This window comes from Euleptes europaea, chromosome 20 (genome assembly GCF_029931775.1).
Source record: "Euleptes europaea isolate rEulEur1 chromosome 20, rEulEur1.hap1, whole genome shotgun sequence".
In the NCBI taxonomy this organism is placed as follows: domain Eukaryota; kingdom Metazoa; phylum Chordata; class Lepidosauria; order Squamata; family Sphaerodactylidae; genus Euleptes; species Euleptes europaea.
In genome coordinates, this window is record NC_079331.1 from 23797491 (window position 1) to 23825427 (window position 27937).

General features: G+C 44.5%; 1 protein-coding gene across 1 annotated transcript; it reads left to right on the forward strand.

The window, feature by feature from the left end:
- NOX5 (NADPH oxidase 5) lies at positions 1-26687 on the forward strand. Its single transcript, XM_056865886.1, is given in 14 exon segments — positions 1-120; positions 827-977; positions 2016-2226; positions 3788-4022; positions 14041-14194; positions 14488-14663; positions 15740-15922; positions 17535-17667; positions 19643-19697; positions 19993-20034; positions 23885-24106; positions 24664-24842; positions 25576-25742; positions 26556-26687. Coding segments are annotated over 14 exon segments (2160 nt in total).
- Positions 26688-27937: the final 1250 nt, after the last annotated feature.

Sequence of the window (27937 nt, forward strand, 5' to 3'; positions counted from 1 at the left end):
ATGGATTTAGATGACGACGCAAAATGGCTGGAGTGGGTAGCCAGGCAGTTTGAGACCATTGCTGGGGACGATCAAGAGATTGACTTGGAAGAATTCAAAACGGCTCTCAAGGTGAAAGAGGCAAGTTTCACTGGTGGGGGAAGAAGCCAGTCTGAGGAGAGGGGCCAGCGCATCTGTTGGAGCTCTTGTGCAAGAGAAGGCAACCAAGGGGCTTCACTGTTTGTGCCTATAGATTTTTGCATGCACTCTCTATAGATGAAGTCTAGGGTGCTGGGTGGTCAAAGGGGGCAGCTCAGTAATGGAGGGGGCCCAAGGAGAAAAAGCAATGTGTGAGGGGGGAAGTGTCCAGCTGGATTGAGGGGGAGTGGTGGGCATTTATGGGGAGGGGTAAATCAGGGGTGGACTGGAATGTTAAGCTGGCCAAGAGACAAGTTGAGCTGAGCTGCGTCTGCGGCACTGGGGAGGTGATGGGGGAGACCCTTCCGGGGCTTGGCTCGGCTCAGTCCTGCCCACCAGGGTTCCTTCCGGGTAGGAGCCCCTCAGGCTCTTCCTGTACCTGGGGTTGGATAAGCAAGGCAGCACGGGGGCTGGCAGGAGTGTGAGCCGCAGGGGACCCCACAAGGAAGTACAAATGGATGGAGGGGACAGGCTGTCATGTCTTTATTTACATCATCAGTCAAACTTGTGCCTGCAAGTCCAATCGTGTAAGAATTTAGCCCCTTTCTTACCTGCCTTTAATAAAGTCCAAAGCAATGAGGATGTCAAGATTGGGCTTCCACCCCCCCTCTCTGTCGAAGTTGCCAACATTTTCCCCATCTTCCTCTAGTCTTTTTTTGCTGAGCGGTTCTTTGCTTTGTTTGACTCCGATGGAAGCGGCACGATCAGTTTGGATGAACTCCTGGAGGCCTTGAAAATGCTGATCCACGGGACTGAAACTGACAAGCTCCGGTTCCTCTTCCAGGTTTATGACGTGGATGGTAAAATTCCAAACTGCATATCTGCTTTCTTTGTATTTTATCAAAACAATATTTTATTTTGCAGAGCCTTTTCCTTATGCCCGTTACTAATACTGCAAGAAAACCTCTGGACTTTGCAGGCCAACCTAGAACAGTTGGGCTGCTGCTGTCTTGTGCCTTTAACAGCTGTGCAGGACAAGCAGAAATTAAAGAGGTACCGTTTTTGGATCTCTGCAGCATCTCATTTTGGCTCGAGTGCCAGCATGCCACTTGGCTGCAATTCACGGTAACCTAAAATAAATCTTCTTAGATGGGATAAAGTCATGACATAGTAGAGATTTTAGTATAGAGCACTGGTTCCCAACCTTTTTTTGACCAGGGACCACTAGGACTTTTTTGTTCGGTGCAGGGACCCCAAGGTTTAAAATAAAAATTCCGAGAATTTGAAAATAAACTTTAATCATAACTGCTAGTTAAACATTAAACTTAGAATAATATTTGAATATATATTTTTATAATAGAGAACTTTTAATTGAAAATATTAATTTATTATGGGTTTATAACTTTGTTTCATGGACTTTAATTTCGTTCTCGCGGACCCCCGGTTGGGAACCAGTGGTATAGAGCAACCGGGGACTTCCTTGGTGGTCTCCCATCCAACTACTAACCAGGGCCAGCACCTGCTTAGCTTATGAGATCTGAGAAGATCAGGCTAGCCCAGGCCATCCCGGTCAGGGCTTTGCTTGAAGAGCAAAGGAGAGGCCTCTGCTGCTTTCAGAGTTGGTTTATTTCTCTTGTCATCTGGTGTCAGTCTGAATGTATGAGAGAGCAGGACTGAAATGTTTAAATTAATAAAACGGAGCCCTACATGCAAGTTTCAGTTCTTTCCTCAATTCTACACTTCCATTTTTTCCTGTACTTCATATACAATTGGCTCATCCTTTAGAGACCAGTTTGTTGGCCAATTCAATGGTTAAATTAATCAATGTCAGGTAGGCCTTGTCTGTGCTCTTGCAGTTAATTCCACCCATGTCAACAGCAAATCCTGTTACATTGCAGGCAGTGGATCCATAGACTCTGATGAACTGCGCACTGTCTTAAAATCGTGCCTGAAAGAGAGCTCAATATCTTTGCCAGAAGAGAAGCTAGATGACCTCACCACAGCCCTTTTTGAATCAGCTGATACTGACAACAGCGGATCCATTACCTTTGAAGAGCTCAGAGGGGAACTGGAACGTTTTCCAGAGGTCATGGAGAACTTAACAATAAGGTATTTCCTCTAGAGCATCTTCACAATCTCCATATTCTGCAACCTTATTTCCCTCCTGAAAGTATGATCCTATCGGGAAGTGTGAGCAGGGTTGGGGTCCTCTTGTCGATCCCAGTTCTTTCCCTGCAGTCACGTGCAGGAGAACCCACTCCATTACATGTGTACCTTCAGTGATTTAATTTTGGAAGGTTGCGTTCCTGCAAGGGCCTTTGCATGTTAAGTTGTGATGTTCCTCTCCAAATAATTTGGAAGGGACAACTGATGGCACACAAGAACATGGCTAGGGGGGAAACCAGGGCAGCATGGCTCATTAGGCTGCAATCCCAGAAGGCCATTAAGCAAGACTGGTGCAAACATCGTTTGCGTTGGCATTCAGGTGTCCCTCCCGGGCAAGAGCAGAGTTTGGATCCTAATGCTTTTTCTGTGGATCCTTTTGATCCAGTTGGGCAGTTTTTCCTCTTGACTGCAATTCCCAATAACCTAAAGCAGAAAACATGGCTACGAATTGGTTCTTGTAGGTTATCCGGGCTGTGTAACCGTGGTCTTGGAATTTTCTTTCCTGACGTTTCGCCAGCAGCTGTGGCAGGCATCTTCAGAGTAGTAACAGAGTAGTAACAGAGTAGTGTTACTACTCTGAAGATGCCGGCCACAGCTGCTGGCGAAACGTCAGGAAAGAAAATTCCAAGACCACGGTTACATAGCCCAGATAACCTACAAGAACCAATGAACTCTGACCGTGAAAGCCTTCGACAATATTATGGCTACGAATATTTTGAACTATCTGGGCACACTCTCGTCCTCCCTGGGAAAATGTCCATTGAATGGTAAGCTGGACGGATTTTAAGTCGTCTTCCCAAAACAGGAATGTCCATCTGCCACCAGCCTGGCCTACCTAATGCAGTCTCTCGTGAGCCATCAGTCAGAGGGCAGCTGGACTGCATCACGGTGCCTGCAGAACAGTAGTTGTAGGTAGGGTTGCCAACCTCCAGGTACTAGCTGGAGATGTCCTGCTATTACAACTGATCTCCATCCGGTAGAGATCAGTTCACCTGGAAAACATGGCCACTTTGGCAATTGGACTCTATGGCATTGAAGTTTCTCCCCTTCCCAAACCATGCCCTCCTCAGGCTCTGCCCCAAAAACCTCCTGCCAGTGGTGAAGAGGGACCTGGCAACCCTAGTTGTAGGCAACTCAAACTAGTAAGCCATGCCTGAACATTTCTGTCTCCCCGCCCTTTATTCCAGGTCGCCAGCCAGCCTGCTTGAGGGAGATACAGACCCTCCAGCTGTTTCCATTTCTCAGGTTGGGGTGGGCACCAGGAGAACTTTTTCAGGTCTACAAATCCCTGAAATGTCAGCATTTTGTAAAACAGTTCTGTGCGTTCATGGGTTGGACGCTTGGATTGGCTTAACTAGCAAGGAAGGGTGAACTTGGTGAGCATGTGCAATAGAAGAGGCACCTTTTCCCCCAATCTTGACCTTCCAAGTCCATCCCGTATTGCTGTGGCCATCCAGTATAGGCGAAGCAGCCCCTGGATGTTTCAGGCTCTCCTCTCTTGCAGCGCTGCAAACTGGTTGAAGCCCCACCAAGCTCCAAGGAAGACTGGCCGGCCACGCTGCCTGAGCCAGGCCTACTGGCAGAACAACAGCAGCAAGCTGCTTTTCCTGGGTGGTTACGGGTGTGTGAACGTCCTCCTCTTCACCTTGGCGGCACTGAGGAACGCTGGCTCTGGCGTCTGGATGATGCTGGCCAAAGGTTGTGGGCAGTGCCTGAACTTAAACTGCATGTTTGTAGTGGTGAGTAGAGTGGCACAACTGGCATATGCACCAATGCGTAAGAACAGAGACAGTGCCTTGCAAGTGAAAGCAAAGCACAGAACCGTTTCTGAGTCCAAAGATTTCCGCATCATCCATCCATCCATCCATCCATCCATCCATCCATCCATTTTTCATATTTGTCGTCCGCCCTCCCCAGCAAGCCAGCTCAGGGCATCCTGCTGTGTGTTTCCCCCATAGGGCTGCCAGGTCCCTCTTCGCCACCAGCGGGAGGTTTTTGAGGTGGAGCCTGAGGAGGGCGGGGTTTGGGGAGGGGAGGGACTTCAATGCCATAGAGTCCAATTGCCAAAGCGCCCATTTTCTCCAGGGGAACTGATCTCGATTGGCTGGAGATCAGTTGTAATAGCAGGAGATCTCCAGCCACCACCTGGGGGTTAGAGGAAACAGCAGCACGAGGCTCTTAATTCAAAATACCATAAGCTGTGGAAAATTGAATAATAAAATCTAACTGGCCAAGATAGGTATATTGCAAGCATACACCAAGTAAGACTCAAAATTCAAAAAACAAACAAAAATATATTCCAATTGTTGGCACTTTACAAAAATAATGCTGGTTACTTCACCATCAATGTAATAATACAAGAGTAGTCTCAAAGAAAACAACAACGTGTTTTGCAGGTAATGTACAGATTAAATAGCCTCAAATACCAAATACAATAATCCATCAAAATTAAAAAAGAAACCTCACATGTTTCTATAGGTATAGTAACGTGATTACTCAAGTCTTTTAAGGCAACTCCAAATTAATTCATTTACAGCATCAAAAATGTCCAATAAATTCAATAAACAGAAATCTCTCAAGGCAACATAAATTCATTCAATCACAGCATCAAAAACAAGACGACACCTCCGGATTGGTGAACGTTTCGCTTGGGAACAGCTTCTTCAGTTGTGCATTAGGGGCAATGCCTCTGCAAATAATATATTAAATATACTGTGACTATATAATTAATACAACAAATGCTATTAAAAAATGTATAACACTTAGTCTTACCAGTGTCATGATTGACTTCTATCTTATGCTAATTTAACACATTTCTGTAGCTGAATATTTAATGGCTCCTAACTCCAGGGTTCCTATTTTTTATAGTCTTCCCAAGGTTCACAAAACCTTAATCGACCCTCCGGGTCGCCCCATTATTTCGGCGGTGGGAAGTTTATTGGAACCCCTTTCTAAATTTCTAGACTCCTTTTTGCAGTCTTTTAGCAAATTAACCCCTTCCTATATTAAGGACACACGGGACTTTATTAACCATATTGAAAATTTACCTCTACCACCTGCAGCAGCCTTTGTTACATTAGACGTGTCTGCTTTGTACACCAATATACCTTTGGAAGACGTGCGCAACATTATCCAGGACAAATTGGATTCTCGTCCGGTTCTTCAGCCTCCTACACACTTTCTTATGTCATTGGTTGACATTATCTTCAAAAATAATTTCTTTAGATATGGAGATCAATTTTATGTTCAAACACAGGGGGTAGCCATGGGGGCAGCTTTTGCTCCCTCCATAGCGAACCTATATATGATTTCATTTGAGAAGTATTTGTTTGAAAGTGAGTTTTTTCGTTTCCATATATCATCTTATTTTAGATTTATTGATGACTTGTTTCTGATGATAGATTCTTCTTTGAACTTTGAGTGTTTACTCTCTTGGATCAATTCTTTGGATCCACATTTGAAATTCACAGGTAATTGCAACATCACTTCTTTGGCTTACCTAGATGTGACGGTCTTTAGGACCGCACAGAATACAGTGGCTGTCAAGCCCTTCCATAAACCTACTGACTTGGGGGCAGGATTACATTTTCAATCGCATCACCCTCTACATTTGAAGCGCAATCTTCCCTTCAGTCACTTGTTAAGACTGAAAAGAAATTCTACTTTTGAAGAAGATTACAATCAAGCTGCAGAACGTCTGATCAATAGATTAAATTCCAGAGGATATGATGACTGTGTCACTGCACTAGCAAAAAGGAAGGTGGCAGACAAAACACGGAAGGAATTACTATCCAGCAAGGAACCGCAGGAATCAACTCCCAGAGTGTATGCTTCTTTGCAGTTTACCCATCTCTCAGGGGAAATTAGAAAAATAATTTCCCGCCATTGGTACTTACTACAGAGCGTACCAGGATGCCAGGAAACACCATTATTGGGCCAACGGAGAACACAATCTCTGAAAAATTATCTAGTTAAAACGGACTGTCTCCCTCAGAAACAGCAATCTAAACCGCATGGCCATTTCAGATGTGGCGCATGCGCTATGTGTAAGTTTTGTTTACCCGTGAAGGAAGTCAGTTCCACAGCCTTTAGATTTCGCTATCAAATTAAACAATTCAGTAATTGTTTGTCCCAAAATGTGATTTATGCGGTCAAAAGTCCCTGTTCTCTCTTATACATAGGTTCCACCTCTAGACAGTTAAAAGTGCGCATTGCTGAACACAGAACGCGAAGACGCGCACGCGTACTTGATGCCCCTCTAACGGAGCACTATCTGAAAAAGGGCCATACAGAGGATGATATATTATTTTTTGTTTTATGGAGGTATTCTGCGAAACCCTACCAGAAAGAAGACATCTCCGCTATATTACATAGGCAGGAGATGAAAATGATATTTCTTTTTAAAACCTTGGCCCCTGCCGGTCTTAATAACGATTTTGATTTGAGCTGTTTTCTGTAAGTCTTTGCTAACCTATTCCCCTATGACATCAGTGTGAGGTCTTTGGATTATTTCGTTCAGCTGGGAAATCTTGCATCTGCTCCTTAAATTACTACTAGTTTGTTAGAAACCTTTCTATCTATTTGAAATTAGAAGAACCCTCTGGGTCAGTGGTCTCTGTATCTGGGCAAGTTGTTACCTTGTTTCTCTGTCGATATATTCTTATTGTTCTCTCACATTAATAGCTATCTGTGATGAATCTATGTTTAGATATTACATCTATTATATTTTCTATTACAGAGGCTTTTATGCCCACCTACAGAAATGTGTTAAATTAGCATAAGATAGAAGTCAATCATGACACTGGTAAGACTAAGTGTTATACATTTTTTAATAGCATTTGTTGTATTAATTATATAGTCACAGTATATTTAATATATTATTTGCAGAGGCATTGCCCCTAATGCACAACTGAAGAAGCTGTTCCCAAGCGAAACGTTCACCAATCCGGAGGTGTCGTCTTGTTTTTTTTTTTTTTTTTTAATATAAATTTTATTGGATTTTATAATAGAAATTTTCCATTGCATTAAACAACATCCATAACAATGTCAAATTTCAATTCTAACCTAAAGTTGTTATAATCCCATATCATATAATAAAAAAGAGAAAAGAAAAAAGAAAAGAAAAAAGAAATGGAAAATTTTTTGACTTCCCCTTCACCTCTATCTGCCTCTTAATAAAAAGTTCATCCCGTCATAGGTAATCTAATCTTAATAAAATATCAATACCATATATAAAAAAAACCATATTCTGTTAGTAAATATAATTATGCTTATTCAATATAAAAAAGATCAAAAATAATCCTCTGGATCAGATTAGAAAATATTCTTCCATTCTTCCCAATTTTAACTCATATTCACAATAATGCATCCACGCCCCCCATTCCCCCAAAAACCGAACGTCATTTTCTTCATTTAGAATAACTGTGAGTTTTGCCATTTCTGCCACTTCAAACATTTTAACAATCCAGTCTTTTTTCTCGGGAGTTTCTAGCCCTTTCCATTTCGCTGCATAAAGCAGTCTCGCAGCTGTTGTGGCATAAATCAAAAAAGTTCTTTGTGTTGCTAAGTCGTCTGGAATCATACTCAATAACATCATTTCTGGTGTTTTGGGTATATTCTTTTGTAGTATTAATCTCAATTCATTATAGATCATGTCCCAGAAGTCTTTGGCTTTGTCACAGGTCCACCACATGTGATAAAAGGAACCAATTTCTTTGTTACATTTCCAACAAGTAGGGGACATCGTTTTATAAATCTTTGCAATTTTCTTGGGTGTTAGATACCATCTATACATCATTTTATAGATGTTTTCTCGCACTGACTGTGCTTTTATTCCTTTTAAATCTTTAGACCATAATCTTTCCCATTTATTTAAAACAATATCATGTCCCACATTTTGAGCCCAATCGATCATAGTTGGTTTAATCGTGTCCTGCTCACAATATATTGTTAAAAGGAGATTATACATTTTAGAAATCAGCTTTGTATTATTGTCTAGTAGAATCCTTTGAAAAGGAGATTTTTCTTTAGAGAAACCTTTTTTAGCATCTTGTACAAAAACTGATTTGATTTGGTAATATTGAAGCCATTGTAAATCATCCTTAAGAAGTTGAAAGTCTTTTAGTGAGCATTTCTTTCCTTCCCAATTAATTAGATCTTGATAAGTGATAAATTTGTCTGGTCTAAGTGGGCGCAAAGTTAGCATTTCTTGGGGCGATATCCACATCGGTGTTTCTGGTTCCAGAATGTGTTTATATCTCATCCAGATACGAAGTAGAGAGGACCTGATTATATGATTATGAAATGTTGCTTGTAATTTAATTTTATCATACCACAAATAACCATGCCATCCACTTAAGTTATTATAACCTTCCAAGTCTAACAAACGTACATTTGACAAATTTATCCAGTCTTTTAGCCATACTAAAGCTACCGCTTCAGCATAAAGTTGAAGATTAGGCAGTGCTAAACCTCCTCTAGTTTTTAGATCCACCAAGTATTTATAAGCAGTCCTTGGTTTTTTTCCTTGCCAGATGAAGTTTGAAATGTCTTTCCTCCAAGTTTCAAAATATTTAGTTTGTGATATTATTGGTAAATTTTGGAATAAGAAGAGCATCCTCGGTAAGACATTCATTTGGATCGTTGAGATACGTCCCATTAATGACAATTTTTTGTTTGACCATATAATCATATCAGTTTTAATCTTACTCCATAGCTTGAGGTAATTGTTGGTTAACAGATCTTTATTCTTTGCAGTAATCCAAATTCCCAGGTATTTAACTTTGTTAGCTTTCTCCCAGCCAGTATATGATATAAATTCCTGTTGTTGTATTTCCGATAAATTTTTAAATATTATCTTTGTTTTTTCTTGATTCACTTTAAAGCCTGATACTTTTCCAAAATCATCCAAAGTCTCCTGAAGTATATTCATTGACTGTGTTGGGTTTTCCAAAATTAGCAGTAGGTCATCCGCGAATGCTCTCAACTTAAATTCATGTTTTTTAATTCTTAGCCCGCGGATGTCCTCCATACTTCTTAGTTTCACACATAGCGGTTCCAACACCAACAAAAATAAAAGTGGAGACAAGGGACATCCCTGTCTAGTCCCTTTCGTGATTTGGCAGTTATCTGACATTGATTCATTAACCAAAATTTTAGCTTGTTGGGAGGTATAAATAGCCGATATACCTTTCTGAAAACGATCTCCAAAGTTCAATTTATCCAAAATCCGTTTCAAGAAGTTCCAAGAGACCATATCAAAGGCTTTTTCTGCATCCAAAAATACAAAAGCCGCAGTTTGTTGAATATTCTGGTCATAATATTCCAGTGAGTCTAGTAAAATTCTTACATTGTCTTTTATTTGCCTTCCTGGTATAAAACCTGCTTGGTCCTCATGTATAAGATCCTTAATGAATTGCTTTATCCTACATGCCAAAACCGAAGCAAAAATTTTGTAGTCCACATTTAAGAGCGATATAGGTCTGTAATTAGATGTTTTTTCTGGATCTCTTCCTTCTTTGGGTATCAGTGATATAAATGCGTGTGACCAAGTCTCCGGGGATGTTCCCTCGTCCAAAATTGCATTGTAAAGTGAACCAAAAAATCCAACTAAATTGTCACTAAATGTTCTATAAAATAGTGCAGTAATTCCATCTGGTCCAGGTGTTTTATCCGTTTTTTGTCTCAGTATTGCTTCTTGTATTTCGTCCCTTGTTACTGGAGCTTCAATACATTCTCTCTGGGTCATTGACAAAGCTTTCATCTGTATTGAGTTTAGAAATTTATCTATTTTCTGTTTTGGAGTATTTTCTTTCTGATATAACTTAGAGTAAAATGAAACAAATTCTTTCTGAATTTCTGAAGTTGAATAAACTGGTCCTTTAGCAGTTTGGATTTTTGTTATAATCTTCTTTTGAAATGAGTCCTTCAGTTGTGTTGCTAAAAAATTTCCTGGTTTATTTGCATATTCAAAATACTTTTGTTTAGCAAGTTTCAGATTTTTATTCATTTCCTCCATTATTACCAAATTTAATTGGTGTTTAGATGCAGAAATCTTTATTTGAATTTCTCTTCTCTCCTCTTCCTGTGTTACCGTTACCAATTTCTGCTCCAAATTTTGTAAATTCCAAAGTATGTTGTTTGTAAATTGCAATTGAGTCTTCTTCCAGGCCGAATGTTTCTGTATCATAAAACCTCTCAGAACAGCTTTGAATGCGTCCCAAACTGTATTTAAAGAAGTTTCCCCATTAAGGTTAATTTCAAAAAAGTCTTTCATTAAACCTTGTAATTCCTTTTGTATCTTGTTGTCTTTTAAAAGTTTATCATTCATTCGCCATCTAAATGCTTGTTTATTGTTCCAATCAAAGGTAACAGGATTGTGATCAGAAAAAGTTCTAGGTAAAATAAGGTGTCGTCTTGTTTTTGATGCTGTGATTGAATGAATTTATGTTGCCTTGAGAGATTTCTGTTTATTGAATTTATTGGACATTTTTGATGCTGTAAATGAATTAATTTGGAGTTGCCTTAAAAGACTTGAGTAATCACGTTACTATACCTATAGAAACATGTGAGGTTTCTTTTTTAATTTTGATGGATTATTGTATTTGGTATTTGAGGCTATTTAATCTGTACATTACCTGCAAAACACGTTGTTGTTTTCTTTGAGACTACTCTTGTATTATTACATTGATGGTGAAGTACGGTAACGAGCATTATTTTTGTAAAGTGCCAACAATTGGAATATATTTTTGTTTGTTTTTTGAATTTTGAGTCTTACTTGGTGTATGCTTGCAATATACCTATCTTGGGCAGTTAGATTTTATTATTCAATTTTCCACAGCTTATGGTATTTTGAATTGAGAGCCTCGTGCTGCTGTTTCCTCTAGCTAATTCTATTTCAGCATAGGTGTTTGTTTTGACAGCACCACCTGGGGGTTGGCAACCCTATTCCCCCGTGCTTTCTTAAGGTGTGTCTAGCTAGTTCTCTTCCATGTGGTTGATTAGGAAAGCTGCATCAGGAAAGCAGAAAACATGGCTATGAATATTTGAACTATCCGGGCCTTGTTTTGGGTGCTGACTGGCTAGACTTCCACAAGCAAGGCGACATGCTGGTGGCCACACACACCATACCACATCCTCTCCCTCTGTGCTTGTTTCCGGGGCCTGGTGAGAAGAAAGAGACTGAAGACAGTCTACACACACACACACACACACACACACACACACACACACACTTACCTTGGCTTTCAACAGTCCTTCCCTCTCCCCAGAGAAACCTGGGAGCTGTAGTTCTGTAATGGGGCTGGCGGCCGCCATCATTCAAGATGCCAGCTCTTCCCTTCAAAACCCCTTCAGACCTTTCATGGGATGGGGCTTGCATACCTGAGATGCTTTCTTTCCCCACAGGAGCCCCACCAGTGTAATCAGTGACTTGGCCTTTCCTGAAAGCCTTTTTGGCTGTAGAGTTTTCCATGACTGTGGCTGGAATTTGATCCATCTTGTCTTTTGGGTGTGTGTATTTTTAGTCTGCTTTAGTCTGTTGCTTTGCTGTTGAATAATTTATTTAATTAGAAAAAGTATATCTTGATTCAAGGAATACTTGATAAATAATAAACAAATGCTCAGCCAGAGATCTCCACCGGAGAACTTTCTCCCTAAGCTACAATTCTCAAGCTTCTTTGAGGGAAACCACTGTGGTTAAACTGGAGTCAAGCGGGTGCGTTTGTAGTTCAGATGTGCCCTTTTCTGTCTCTGCTTGTGGCAAGACAGTTCTTAACTTCCTTGACTTAATGTTTCCTTCCACAATCTGCATGTCATGAATAATCTTTCCATCTAAACAACACGCAGCGTGTCTCCTGTTTGACAGACAGTGGCTGCCATGTCAGTCCCAAAGGACAGGAGTTAGCACAATATTGATTGGTTGGCTGGATTAAATATATTTATAGTCCACACTTCAGAGCAGAGAAGTTCCAAAGGGTTCACAAATAAAAATCAATAGATCACATCATCTGTAAGAACAACCACAACAATAAAACTAATTCAATGACCCACAGTTGAAACAGCAGCAGCCTAAAAACAGTTACATCAATTAAAAACGCAAGAAAAGAAAATGTTTTTTTTAATCTGGCCCCTAAAAGCCAATTAGAAAAGGCACCTTGCCAAAGGGGAAGGGGTTCCATGCATGTGGTGCCACCACAGAGAAGGTCCTGGTTGTGACCCACCTCTTCTCTGAAGGACCTCATTAAAGGTAAAGGTAAAGGCTCTGTGCAAGCACCGGGTCATTCCTGACCCATGGGGTGACATCACATCCCGACGTTTCCAAGGCAGACTTTGTTTGCAGGGTGGTTTGCCAGTGCCTTCCCCAGTCATCTTGCCTTTACCCCCAGCAAGCTGGGTACTCATTTGACCGACCTCGGAAGGATGGAAGGCTGAGTCAACCTTGAGCCGGCTACCTGAAACCGACTTCTGTCGGGATCGAACTCAGGTCGTGAGCAGAGTTTTTGACTGCAGTACTGCAGCTTAAAACTCTGCGCCACGGGGCTCATTAAATTAAAGGAAAGACGTGTTTTTATGTAAGAGCATCTTCCGTGCTGTGAAGGGCTTTAACCCAGCACTTTTGAATGGTGCCTGGAAAAAAACCTGGAAGACAATGAGAGTTTTCTGTACCCCTTCAGATCTGGTTCAATGGGAAGCCCCAGTCAGCAGCCTGGTTGCTGCATTCTGATCAGCTTGAAGTTTCCAAGTCATCTTCAAAGGCAGCCCTGCGTGGTGTGATATTTTGATTGCACGGATCTTACAACATTTGGGCATATTTGGGTTTAAGAAACGAATCCTGTTCCAAACACAGCGATCAATATTCTGATCAGGTTGTTTGAATATTTTTATTTATTTATTTTAAAACATTTTTATGCCGCCTTTCCACCTGATAAGGGTTCCCAGGGCAGTGAACATAAAAACATTAAAACATTTGAACAAGTAAAAACATTTAAAATTAGAAAATAATTCAATCAAAAAACATAAACAAACAACACCAGAACCAGGGAGGAGAGCCAGGAGCTGTTATTGGTATGCCAATCGAAACAGAGAAGTCTTCACCCGTTGGTGAAAGACACCGATAGTGGGAGACAGATGAATCTCCCTGGGGAAGGGAGTTCCAAAGTTTTGCTGCCATGACTGAGGAGGCCCTTTCTTGGGTGGCCACCTGTCTAGCCTCAGGGGGTGGGGACAACCGAAGCAGGCCCTCCGAAGATTAATGCTTCCTCGGGAGGTGGTAAGCTCTCCTCCCCTGGAGGTTTTTAAGCAGAGGCTAGATGGCCATCTGTCAGCAATGCTGATTCTGTGACCTTAGGCAGATCATGAGAGGGAGGGCATCTTGGCCATCTTCTGGGCCTGGAGTAGGGGGTCACTGGGGGTGTCAGCGGGGAGGTAGTTGTGAATTTCCTGCATTGTGCAGGGGGTTGGACTAGATGACCCTGGTGGTACCTTCTAACTCTATGATTCTATGATTCTAATGGAGTGTACGAGTAGGTTCAATCCCAACTTCCTAATCTTTCCACTATTTAAAAAATGGTTTGCATTTTTTTAAAATCAAAAGCATAATAAAATGTTAACAGAAACATTCCAAGATACAAAAGGAAATACCGAACAAGGGCCCCGAACTGACTCACTGAGGACTCTCATTGCCCTTGCCAAACCCCCGGTTCCTCGAGAGGGCGGCTCCCCAGATAAATTCTGCCATGATTCACTTTTCCCTCGAAGGTGCTGATGTTACGTCGATGTCTAACGTGGCTCCGGGCGACTTGGGCTGCTGGGGTGCTGCCTCTGGACCAGAACGTCATTCTGCACCAGCTGGTGGGCTACATCGTGGTGGCGCTGGCCACCCTCCACACCGGGGCTCATGTGGCCAACTTTGGTGAGCACCAATTTCTGGGCCTTTTCTTCAGAAATAATTGCCATTCGTTTTAATATCTAAAGCTGGAGATCAGTTGGCTGGATGCATGTTTAAAATCTTAAGAATCAATTGCATACGGTATGAGCATGATGACCAAGGAACCTGGGTGATAAGGCTGCATGGGTCTCGGTTCAGGAGTGACGAATGCTCCTCCACCTAGCCAGTTCAGGCGCCCAGCTTCAAATCTCAATATATGGAATGTTCTTCCTTGGGCATGGCCTGAATTGACTCCTCTGGCTTTCCTTCCCCTGCAGCGAGAATGTCTCAGGCCAAGGACAGCTATTGCCTTTGGGAATACCTGTTCACGACCCGTCCTGGGATTGGCTGGGTCTACGGTACCACCTCGCTCTCGGGTCTTCTCCTCCAGCTGCTCATTGGCCTGATGCTTGTCTGCTCCTGCCCCTTCATCCGCAAGGGTGGCCACTTTGAGGTAAGGGGACCGGCCTCTTTAGTTACTTTGCTCCCTTTCCAAGAAGCACCAAGCACACAAAAGAAAGTGATGCATGAACCCCCGTGTAATAGTCAGCTCCAGAGCCCATTTTCAATGCCCCGTGATTATTTATTTATTTAAGACATTGTAATGCTACCTTTCCACCCGATCAGGGTCCCCGAGGTGGCAAACATAAAAAAGCATTAAAACATTTGAACAATTAAAAGGATTAAATAATTAAATAAAAATACATAAACAATGTCAGAAATTGGGAGGAGGGCCAGCAACCACTGTTGGAGGGATGCCAAATAAAAAAAAAGTCTTCACTCGCTGGCGAAAGACACCCATAGAGGGAAGCAGATGAATCTCCTTGGGGAGGGATTTCCATCTAGCTTCAGATAGTGGGGACAACCAAAGCAGGACCTCCAAGGATGGCCAGAGTGTATGGGTAGGTTCATATGGGAGAAGGTATTTTGGTCCCAGGCCATACAGGGATTTAAAGGTCAACACCAGCATCCTGAAGTGAACCCAGAAGCAAATGGGAAACTAGTGTAGATGGAACAAGACTGGAGTAACATGGTTCCTATGACCCACTCCAGTCAGCATTCTGTACCCATTGTAACTTCCAGACAGTCTTCCAGCCCACGTAGAGCGCATTGCAGTAATCCAATCTAGATGTTTCCAAGGCATGCACCACCTTTTCTTATAAAGAAGCACGTCTTTGAGTACGTGCAGAGAGCCTTTTCTTCGCATCTGACAAAGAACAATCTGCCCCCACATCTCTGGGATTGGAGGAAAGGCTTCAAGAATAGAAGCTGGGGACATCTGGGTGGGCATGAGCCCCAGAACTTCTCAGATGAGCATTTCAAAATTATATTTGCTCCCTGCTGTAAATATCCTTCATCAGAGCATCTTTTCAAAGTACGTGTACATGACACATGTGTGTGGCCCTGTTTCCATTTTTGTTCCGTTATCCCAAATGTGTTCTGCAGCTGTTGGGGATTATTTGAGCTTTGTGACTGAAACAGCTCCTCGGTCTCTCCAACAAGATGTTTGCTCTTCTACATAACTGACAGGTCTTCTACTGGACCCACCTTTCTTATATCTTCATCTGGGCTTTGTTAATTGTCCACGGCCCTAATTTCTGGAAGTGGTTTGTCGTGCCTGGGTTTCTGTTCCTCTTGGAGAAGATTGTCGGTGTTGCGTTGATGCACATCCGAGGGCTGCACATAGTGGAAATCAACCTCTTGCCTTCTAAGGTGCGTCCCCCAAATGAAGAAGTGGCCAGGTGTTGACAAAATATGTATATAATGTGCTGAAGAGGGTAGATGCAGACCTAAAGAATGTAGCAAGAACTGGGACGGGTTTAAAGAAGTCTAACACTACTTTGTGTGATGTGTGGATTTGAGTCTAGTAGCACCTTAGAAACTAACAAGATTTTCAGGGTATAAACTTTCCAGAAACCTGACGAAGGGAGCTTTGACTGGTTCTTGTGGGTTATCCGGGCTGTGTAACTGTGGTCTTGGTATTTTCTTTCCTGACGTTTCGCCAGCAGCTGTGGCAGGCATCTTCAGAGGAGTAACACTGAAGGACAGTGTCTCTCCAGTGTTACTTCAGTGTTACTCCTCTGAAGATGCCTGCCACAGCTGCTGGCGAAACGTCAGGAAAGAAAATACCAAGACCACGGTTACACAGCCCAGATAACCCACAAGAACCAATGAACTCTGACCGTGGAGCTTTGACTATCGGAAGCTCATACCCTGAAACTCTTGTTGGTCCCTAAGGTGCTGCTGGACTCGAATCGAGCCCCACCGACCTCACAAGGTGTCTGTTGTGGGGGTGGGGGGAAAGGAAGGCACTTGTAAGCTGCTTTGAGACTCCTTAAAGGTAGAGAAAAGTGGGGTATAAAGACCAACTCCTCTTCTTTCTTTTTTAATATATTTTTATTTAATATTAACAAAAATACAAAAACGCACACTACCCACTACATTACAAAACACCATACATACACCGTTCCAAACCTTCTAAAATGTGCCATATGACAAATCACTCTACAATAGTTAACCACAAAATAATTAGTAGTATCTTTATTAAAAAATCTGTGTTTGAATAGCTCTGATATCCTTTGATTATACTGTATTATACAACTTAATAGTTTTTTAAATACATGTGTACCATACTTATTGTTATACCCCTTAAAACCTAGTCTACAGTTTTCTTTAAATGATCGCTAATTAATACAGGCAATATATTCGACATATATACGTTATGAGTACTTATGTTAGATAGCCATTTAGCATAATCTTAAAACAAGTTATTTTCTTGAATACTATGTCCTGCTTATTATTAAACATCTTAAAATCTATGCAATGCTATTCTTAGATTTTCAATCAATTGTTGTTTTTTATTTGCTCTATTTATACTTATACAAGAATATAGTTTTGCGTAATCATAATAGCATTTCCATTTCCTTTGTAACTCTCCTAAAGGTCTTTTGTTCAACAAGTGTGTCAGCTTGGCCGTCACTGCATATTCTGCCATTTTCTCTCTCCATTTCTTTCTTCTTTTTCTACCCAGCACAGCTGCACAGAGCCAGCGTGGTGTAGTGGTTTAGAGCGGTGGACTCTAATGTGGAGAAGCGGGTTGGTTTCCCCGCTCCTCCATGCAAAGCCAGCTGGGTGACCTTGGGCTAGTCACAGCTCTCTCAGCCCTACCTACCTCACAAGGTGTCTGCTGTGGGGAGGGGAAGGGAAGGTGATTGTAAGCCGGTTTTCTTCCTTAAGTGGTAGAGAAAGTCAGCATATAAAAACCAACTCTTCTTCTTTTTCTTCCTTCTGAAACTGAATCTTCCCTTGTTCTCCTCCAACCCAGGTGACTCACTTAGTGATTAAGAGACCTCCGTTTTTCCACTACAAACCAGGTGACTACATCTACCTGAACATCCCAGCCATCGCCAAGTATGAATGGCATCCGTTTACCATCAGCAGTGCTCCAGAGCAACCAGGTAGTTGGCTGCCCAGAGAGTGGCCAGGGCACTGCACAACTCAGGACCGTGTACTTCAGGGAGCCTCGTCCTCGGTGGGCACAGCCACAAAATTGCTGCCACGGGCAGAAACCAAGTGCCGGGGAGAAGAGGGGTAATTTATAAACTATGCTAGGAAAAAGGAGCAAGAGCGTGCAACCAACACTGTGGTGGCAGCTGCCACTGAAACGATGCCGTTTTAATCTGCCCGGCCAATCAGAAGCCTTGCCGGGCAAGTGCCCCACCGAGCCCAACCCACTATCTAAAAACACTTGGTGGGGGCCAGGAAAGGTGTCTGTGGGTGTGGTGGCACCCACGGGCACCATGTACAGGACCTCTGGTGTACTTGCAGTCTTGATCTCCTGTGGAATCATGTCTTTTCTTTGAAAAAAACAACTTTGCTGCAAAACATGCAGGAACCTGTTGTCTTTATCATAAAAAAGATTAATGTCCCAAATTTGCTGTTTTGATGTATGTCTGTTGGGAAATAGACTTTTATTTGCTTGTTTGTATTTATTATTTTTTAGTTAATTTGTTTACAGTCATTTGGCCAGCAAATAAAAAAACTTTAAAAATATCAATACAGAACCAAGGTTACAATTTTGTTACACCAACCAGAGATCTCCCTACTCTACTGGCTATATAAAAAAAACTTTGCCACTGTGTGAGATATATGTCTCTTGTGAAATATTTACTTATTTTTATTTATTTGTATCCCGCTTATCTCCACAATGGGGACTCCAAGTGGCTTCCAACATTGCTTTCCCCTCCTCCACTTTATCCTTGCAACACCCACCCTGTGAGGTAGGTTAGACTGAGAAAGTGTGACTGGCCCAAAGTCACCCAGCGAGTTTCCATGGCAGAGTGGGATTTTGAACCCAAGCCTCCCAGATTCTAGTCCAAAATGCTAACCACCACACCATGCTGGGGTATAATGGCTACATGTGTTGGGGTTGTTTAGTTTATTTATTTTCTTCCAAATTCAAGATTACAGTCACAGACCTAGAGCGTAAAAGAGACCCAAAGCTTAGGCTTGAGTGCTTAAGGGATGGGGGGAAGTGTTTGTGTGCATGCCTGTGAATGTGCTAGTTTCAAAACATGTATACCTGGGCCCCCAACGTGGTGCCCGTGAGCGCCAAGGCAACTGTCAACACCTTTCCTGGCACCTGCCAAGTGGGCGGGGCCAGGTGGGGCTTTTACCCAGAAAGGCTTCTGATTGGTTATTGGAGTTTTTATTGGCTGTGCAGATTTTTTAAAATGTTCCTTTGGCAGCCACTACCACCAGAGCACAGGTGGGGCAGCCATTTTGTGTAGGGTTGCCAGGTCCCTCTTCGCCACTGGCAGGAGGATTTTGGGAAGGAGCCTGAGAAGGGCGGGGTTTGGGGAGGGGAGGGTCTTCAATGCCATAGAGTCCAATTGTCAAAGCAGCCACTTTCTCCAGGTGAACTGATCTCTATTGGCTGGAGATCAGTTGTAATAGTGGGAGATCTCCAGCTATTACCTGGAGGTTGGCAACCCTAATTTTGTGGCAGCTATTGTGTGGCTGTGCCCAACATGTTGTGTTAGAATTCCAAAGCTGCTCACAGGCTTAAAAAGGCTGGGGACCCCTGGTGTATAGTGGTTTTATTGCTGGTGGCCACAAGGGTTTGTTTCAAACTGTTATGTCTGAGTTTTTCAAAATATTTTAGAATGGGATCCCCCAGCAGAGCTTTATCTTTTTTCAAGAACTTTTAATCCTACCCGATGCCCCTTTTCCCACCTTGCTACTAGCCTCCCCACCACCACAGATCCTAGCAGGTCATCAAGCGGTTATTGAAGGGAGCTGCTAATATGGACACTGGTGCCTTAGTCCAAAACGAGGTCCTATTTCTCCAGGCGAAAGGCTCACATCAGCTGGGGGTGACGGGGGTGGGTGGGGTTCGCCTCCACTGGATAATGTTCTCTTGTCTCTCCAAAGGGACCATCTGGCTGCATATAAGGTCCCTGGGACAGTGGACCAATCGGTTGTACGAGTGCTGCAGTCGTCGTTGTGAACTTTCTGACAATGACCCTGATTGGCTGCCCAGAAATCAAAGGAACAAGGGCTGGTCCCAGAAACGGGTGCAGGTTTGCGTTATAAAATCGGCCACTGCTGCAGGGCCCTCTTTCTGTCAGGCATTAACAGGTTTTGGCAAGCCACCAGATGGGATATTGGGTGGTAAGAGTGCTTCGTAGAGCCTTGAAGGGTTCATTGCTTGAGCTTACCCAGCAAAAGGGAGCAAGTTCTGCAAGGAACCTTAACAACCTTCCTGCAATCTGCATATGCAGAACATTCCTGTCAAGCTGCGGGTGTGGGCAGGGCAAGGCAAGGCAGAGATGAAGCCAGGTGCATGTAAAAAGCTGAGGAGGAGCCGTGGCTCACTGGTACAGCACCTGCTTGGCATGCAGAAGGTCCCAGGTTCAATCCCCAGCAGCATCTCCCATTAAAAGGATCAGGTAGTAGATGGTGTGAAAGACCTCTGCCTGAGATCTCGGACAGCTGCAGCCAGTTAGAGTGGACAACACCGACCTTGATTGATGGTCCAACAGCCTGACTCAGTAGAAGACAGCTTCATGTGTGCAAATTTTCAAGCTGGTTACAGTTTGGATCTAGCTGCTCACCTGGGCGTGTGCTTGGACTTTGTTTCAGAAATGTCTCCTGGGCTCCTCAGACTTGGATCCATCTGTGGCCACCAATGAGGACGAGATGATTGAGATCCTATCATACATACCTACCAGGTGTCCCAGCTGGGGAATTGAAAGCACTGGTATTGCTAGCAGGTGCGAGGAGGTGAGCACACGATCCAGAGAATAAAGGTTGTGCTTTCCCAGGCAAATGAGCATATGTTCTGTTCTTAGGATAAATACGCTCCCCAAGAGAAGCCTCATGGTTACACACTCACTGCTTCCCTGATTATTCAGAGGGACAGTTCAACAGGGTTTTGTTTCCTTTGAGCACAGGAGGGTTGGAGGGGCCACCAGATATCTGTTGTAGCGGCAAATACGCAAGCAGAGCATAGTGGAAGCAAATGAAATGCCTGTAATCATTATTATTAGCTGAATGTATGCTTTTGTGTTCAGATTGCATAATTGCTCTTATGGAAAGGCTAGACCTAAAGTATAAGAACAGGTTTGAAATACTATGCATTCATGTGCACACACACATGAGGGCTTTGGGGAGGTGGCAACCAGGAGTCAGGAGTCAGTAGATCAGGCTGTCGGTGTCTGATACAACCTTCCACCAAGACACAGCCCAGAATTACCTGCGGCCTAAGGAATGTTCCCTGCCCCAGATCATGTAACCAGCTAAGGTGCCGCCTCAATCCCCACTGATAGGCCTATGCAAATCCAAAGGTGTTCATTATTGGATCTTTGTATGTCTATGCTCAATATTACGTGTGTTGTACCACCCCTGACCAGAGGTTATAAAGGTTCCCACAACCCTTTGTTCTGGTGTGTGAGTTGCCCAGATTCTTTTGGGGCAAGCACACCCGACTGTATTTATTTTGGCCACAATAAACAGATCGTTAATCTCCTAACCTCTGACTGTATTATTTATTATTGGCTATTGAGTAATACAGGAGCACTTCACAAAGAGGTACCTTTTTGGCAGGTAGCAAAACCACTAATCCTGCATCAGGTTCCCAAAGGGTGGGTGGCTGCCCTTCTTGCCTCCAATCTAGCTCAACTCACAGTCCCAAACCCTCAGCTTTCCACCTTGGCCTTTCTCCAAATTAAAACTACAACCCAACCACCCTCCTCTTGCATGTAAATTGCTGACTGAAGACAGTATTTTGAGACCTTAGTTCCTGCTGAGGAAATCCCAGCTGATCATTCCTGATGAATATCCAACAGGCATAATATTTAAACAAAGATTTTTTTTCCTCCCTTTAAAAGAATTGTGAGCTAAATATAATTTAAAGTTAACATTTCTAGGAAGACTGAAAGCCTCATTTAGAATCTGTGACCAGAAAAAATCTAGGACATCAATTATGTCAATAAATAATGACGAATTAATATGTGGCCATTTCAAATGGGTTTCTCTCCCTCTGTTTCTCTCTGTGGCTGCCAAACATATTTTTGGGATTGGAGCAACAGGTCTCTGGCAAGCTGGATGCCAATCGGCAACGTTGCAACATCAAGGTAAGGTCTACTACTGCTTTTGAACATTTACCTAGCAATGTGCCAGCTGCTGTATGAAACATGAAAAGATGTCTATCCCCAGAAAATGGGAGAGGGGGTTGGGAGGCAAACGAAGAGGAAGCATGAGCGAGTTCAGGGTGTGTCCAGTAGCTCTGGAGATGTGTGGAAGCTGCAGGTGGTGTGGCTGAGGAAAGGCTTTGCCAAGGAGTTGAGTATGACGTTGTCTTGTTCACAGTGTAGTCCCTGATTGGTTGTGAGCCCACTCTGAAGAGTGGCCTTGAAGGGAAAAGAGCCGCAGATTGCAGAGACAGTGGCTGTGAAATGGGGCAAACAGGGTTGCCGACCCCCAGGAACTAGCTGGAGATCTGCTATTACAACTGATCTCCAGCTGATAGAGATCAGTTCACCTGGAGAAAATGGCTGTTTTGGCAATTGGACTCTATGACATTGCAGTCCCTCCCCTCCCCAAACCCTGCCCTCCTCATGCTCTGCCCCAAAAATATCCCACCAGTGGTGAAGAGGGACCTGGCAACCCTAAGGGAGTAGGAGGTTTTTCCTGGGCTCTTTCCTCCCCTTCTTCTCCAGAACAGCAGTTTTCACACCGAAAATGAAACTTCAACAAAAATTCAGTGCAGAGAGCAATCAAACTTTGGTTGACCCCAAAGTGTGTGCCAGATCATTCCTTTCCACCCTTCTTTCAGTTTCTTTTCCTGGAATACCCACAAACAGGAACCAGGAAACAAACACTGATGCTTATTGCACCAACAATTTACAGCATATTATCATCGTGCTCGGTGTGTGTGTTTTGGATGCGTATTCTTCATTTCCGATCGCACCATACCTGTTAAGATTGCTCCCAAGACGGTTTATCGTCATATCGTCATATCGCAAGGAGGAGCGTGGGGGAGCACTGCGTCATGTCTACGTCACTGATGCTTCCCCCCTCCCCTTTTCCCCCCACACATGCGCAATATCATTGATGCGAAGGAGCGCTGTACGCCATTAAGAATTGCCTCATTTGCACGGCAGGGAAACCCTAATCACAACCTATGCAGGCATTCCCCCCGCAAAAAAAAACCCAAAATGAACCGTTCCTTGCTAATCACAGTGCTAATCACAGAGCTGCCATCTTTTTGGGCGTTGGTCCAATGATCTTGCATTTTTTCGTTGGGATGAGCACATTAAAAAAAAAAATTTTGAGAGCAGGGAGGCACACTCAACCCCGGCAGCAGGAGAAAGGGAGGAACAGGCGGGGAGAAACTTTGTGCCGGCAGGAGAGCTCTGACTTGTGTGTGTGTGTGTGTGTGTGTGCGCGCGCGCGCGGGTGCTCTCTCTATCCCTCAGTCTCTCTCCCTTCCTCCTCCTCCTGCTTCCCCCTCCCCCATCTGCCGCTCACAGCAATTTCGCTACTTTTCCAGCCCTCGCCCTCCTCTGCATTCCTTCCCCCTCAAGCCCACGAACCGTTTACAAAATCCACTTCAAGGATATTCCATATGAGAGAAATGTTTGGGACCCTGCACAAATAAAAATGGTTGATCTAATGGTCCAACATTCCCGTGTTCCTTTGTAAGACCACAAGCACTTATTGGGGGGGGGGGGGAATTAAGTAACAATAATGACTGGTGGGTGCAAACGGGAGGGGAGGGGGAAGGTGGGATGGGAGGAGAAAGGCTTTTCATTGGTTGTTGCAAAAAGAGAGGAGGAGAACTGAATAGCGTATGTAACTGAACGCACCCCTTGGATTGCCGGTTTTGAAACGACATAACGAAATACATTGTGTTTTGGGGAAAAACAGATGTCTGGCGCTTCCAAAGCATTTCCAAGCCGAAATGGGAGGTCTGAAGTGTGATCTAACCTGGATAACACGTTTTTTTAAACGTAGTATATACTGAGAGCGTTCGGCCCCACTGTTGTTTGGGCAAAGCCAAAGCGAAACAATGTACATTTTGTAGTGTTTGCTTTGTGAGACTAGAGTTCCTTTTCTGTGCTGAATCAGGTTAGCCACTGGGCCTTGGTTTATCCTTGCAGCGCTGCTGAGGATGAACCGTGATAGAACAATGTCAGCTTTGCCAAGAACAGAAATCCTCCTTGTGCAAGCTTAGGGGGCAACGCTTTCTCTCCTTCTCTCTCCGAAGTGCTACATTGACGGTCCTTACGGTACTCCCACGCGAAGAATCTTCACTTCAGAACATGCAGTGCTGATTGGGGCAGGAATTGGGATCACCCCGTTTGCGTCCCTTTTGCAAAGCATCATGTACAGGTTTGTCTGTCTGCCTGGTACATTTTGATCTGGCTTTTCTCCGAGGAGCTCTGGCTACCTTACTCACAACAACTCGGTGAGGTACGTTAGGCTGAGAATGCGTGACTGGCTCAAAATCACCCAGCACAGAGTGGGGATTCAAACTCTGGCCCCCCAGATGCTAGTGTGGCACTAACCACTATTCATTACAGATCTGCAGTGGATTGCATGTTCTGATTGTTTGCCTTTCCCCACTTTCTCAAAACTTTTTAAAATGGGCCAGATTTTTGTTTAAACAACAGTATAGTTGGACATTTGCTTATCTCTTTTCCCGAAGACTTTAAAACAAAAATGGCAAGATCTTTTTAAGAACCGTTTTTTCAGTTTTCCTAAGTGCAACCAACAATCATGTCAGGTGGATCACAGTGATGGATGCTTCTCTTCCTTGCCAGAGATACCCTGGAATGTTTGGTACTCTTCCCTCTCAGGTATCGTATGCGATGGCAAGGCTCCTCCAGCCAGAGCACCACGGAGGGGGAGCACCTTAAGAACGTGGAAATGAGGCTCCGGAAGGTGAGGCGGGGGCTTTGGCAATGGCTTGGTGGGAGTTCCCAAAGGCCAGGCAAGGAGAACGTGTCGAGCTCTTCTCATCTGCAGGTGGATTTTATCTGGATCAATCGGGATCAGAAATCCTTCGAGTGGTTTGTAAGCCTGTTGACGCAGCTGGAAATGGATCAGGCGGAGAGTGACCCTGGAGGTAGGAGACCGAGACACTTTGGGTCCTTGCTCAGCTGGGTCCCAAACTGGGCACCGTACCCAGGCCAGACAGAACGGAACCGCCTCCGTTTCCTCAAACCCCTCCTACCACACTGTCCGTGGAAGCCCTGCTCTCTGCAGAGGAGATGGGGATGGTGACCAGCAGTGGGGAGTTTCAGGGGTGACCCCTCCTGTGTGGAATGCCCCTCCCCCTGGTGCCCGCCTTATCTTTCAGGCTCTCAGACAAAACATTTCTTTCCACCCTGGCTTTTAACTGAGGAGTTCCATGTTTTAAAAATGTTTTTACAGATTGCTTCTAGCTTGTTTTATGAGCATCATTTTATGCTGCTAAATGTTTTATTCTTTTTACATTTTCTGGCTAGGTTCCCCCCCCCCCCGCCGGCTTGTTAATTTTAATGATAATTTTCATACTGTATTTATTATTTTTATCATATTTTGAGCAGATATTTGGAGAGGCGACATACACATTTTTCTAAATAAATAGGACTACATAAAATTGAAGAATAAATAAATAAAAGACCAAACAAGCAGGAGGGAACCATCTGCTGTTAAACAATTGCACCGAACCCTCATGAAACAGTCCCTTTGCCAAGGGCCCTCCACGGCAGAGGCTCTCCCAGCGGTCACAGCTGGCTCATGGCCAGGCGTCCCCTTCCTGTCCCTGCTGCCATTATCTGGAACTGCTGAAATTCTGCTCTCCTCCCGACGCTCAGGCCGCTTCCTGGAGATGCACTTGTTCATGACCTCTGCGCTCTGCAAGAACGACGTGAAGGCCATCGGCCTGCAGATGGCACTAGATCTGCTGGCCAAAAAGGAAAAGAGGGACTCCATCACCGGCCTCAAGACCAGAACCCAGCCTGGGCGACCGGACTGGAACCAGGTAGGCTTCCCAAAGCACCAGGTGCAAACCAGGGCAGGGGCCGGCCTTCACACAGCTCTCCTCGGGCCCGTGTTTCAGAGATAGAGGGGGCAGCGGGGCTCTGATAGTTACTTCAGGCGCCGACCGTGAGTGAAATCTCCCATACGATCTCCCATACGTTCCTGCTCGGGAATTCAGATGGCAGGGAGGGGCCCTCCTGACTGTCCCTCCACTCAAAGAAGCTCACCTGGTAAGCGCACGAGAGAGGGCCTTTTTGGTGGCAGCCCCACGATGATGGACCAACCTCCCCAGGGAGGTGCACCTGGACCTTCCACCAGGCTTTGCAGACGAGCCTGTGGCTCCTTTCCCAAGGCTTTCCTTTGCTCTCAGTTAAAGCCCCGTTGTCCCCTCTCTCTGCTCCTACAGAGTGAAATGAATACCCTGTGGGGTGGCTGAGGATGCCCCCAGGAAGGGAAAGTTAGTGGGATTGCACAGGGTGGACGTTGCTGCGGACCACTGTGGATTGCAGGTCAGCAGCCGCTAGTTGTCATGGGGTGGCTGCGGGCAGCACTCGTCGGCTCTTACTCTGGCATTTTACAGGACCACAAAGATCAATGGTGCTGATCTGGTGGAGTCACCACAGCCGGCTGGGTTTATTTGAGAGGGGGAAAGGCTGCGGCGTCTCAGTTGCGACTGATCCAGTGGGTCTTGGAAGGCTCATGGCAAAGCCTCCTTTTAATCACATGCTCAGACAAGCTTGAGAAGCAGCCGTTCATTTCTGTCACTTTCTCCCCCCCCCCTTTTTTTTTTTTGCTTCCTGCTGTGGGATGCCAGATCTTTCAGAAACTGGCTCAGGAGAGCAGAGGGAAAGTCCATGTCTTCTTCTGCGGCTCTCCAGCTCTCGCCAAGGTCATCAGAGCCCACTGTGAGCAGTTCAGCTTCCGATTCTTCAAAGAGCACTTTTAAGAGCCCCCCACACACACACAACTTGGGTCCCCTCCGGCCTTCCTGGGTGGAGGTGGCGAGCCAGTGCGGGGCTCAGGGGTGTGTTGCAGAGATGGCTCCGTCCGTCACGTTGGCGTGCTGTATCCTTTGCTCAAAGATCCCCAGAAGCAGTTTTGCTTTCCTCTTTTGTAGGTTTGCGGTTGAGAAATGTAGTACAACCCTGAGACTAAGTTTTCACGTTACTTTGCAAAATAAACCTGCATTTGGCTGAGTTTGTCAGGCCAGTGTCACCCCAAGAGTGTGGAGCTAGCTTTGGTGAATAACAGGAAATGCCACCATGAGGCTAAAATCTTTAGCCCCCCACATGTCTTTCCTTCTCCCCTGCCTTTCTCCCCACCCATCCCTCCGCTGTCTGCGAGGTGTCTCAGCCCCACCCCACCTGCCTCCTGTCGGGCTTGGGCTGACTTGAGGAACGGAGGCGCACCCTCAGCAGGCCTGCCCAGAGGAGGTGGAGGCCGGCTCCTGCTTGTCGAGGGCTAAGAAGCAGGAGCTGACAAGGTGTGCTCTGAAACGGCCTTGCCTGCTCTGAAGCCTGGAAGGTGAAAACCACTTCCCTGTTTTGCGATGGATGAACAAAACATTCTCAGGCAATGAGTCTGAGTACAACATGAAGGAAATGGAGTTTTTCTTAAGAATGATCCTGAGTCTGATTAAGGACTAAACAAAGTGAGTTTATTCAGAAACCACAAACTTGGTAAACGACTGAGCGACAGGCTTATTTCTAACTAGGGTCCATAACTAACAGGGCAACGTGCGGCCTGTGGCTCCTCTCTTTCCCTGTAACTAGAAGGAAGAGGAGGGGTGCGTGATGGGAACAAACAAGAACACAGGAAGAGAAGGGAGAAGGGTCACAACCTTTCTATCTATCCAACTCTCACACTTGCTGCCCCCTGCTGATCTTCCTGTCAGATAGGGCTTCTGACAGCTCCGTGCTCAAACAAGATGGTTTCCCCGCAAACAAAATGGAGTTCTCCGTGCACTCCTTCCCCCCCCACCACCGTTTTGCACACGAGCTTCAGCCAGAGATTTACAATTGTATTGGGACCCTCCCGTGTAAATCTCCGATCTGATATCGGGTCCCGTGCACAAAGCCGAGAGCTCGGCCATCTCCTCCACTGATTGCTCACAATTGTTTCTGTTCAGTTTTACTTAAGTTGTTACCGGCAGGAAACGACTACGTTGTCTCTTTGTTCCTGTAACCCTATTGTATC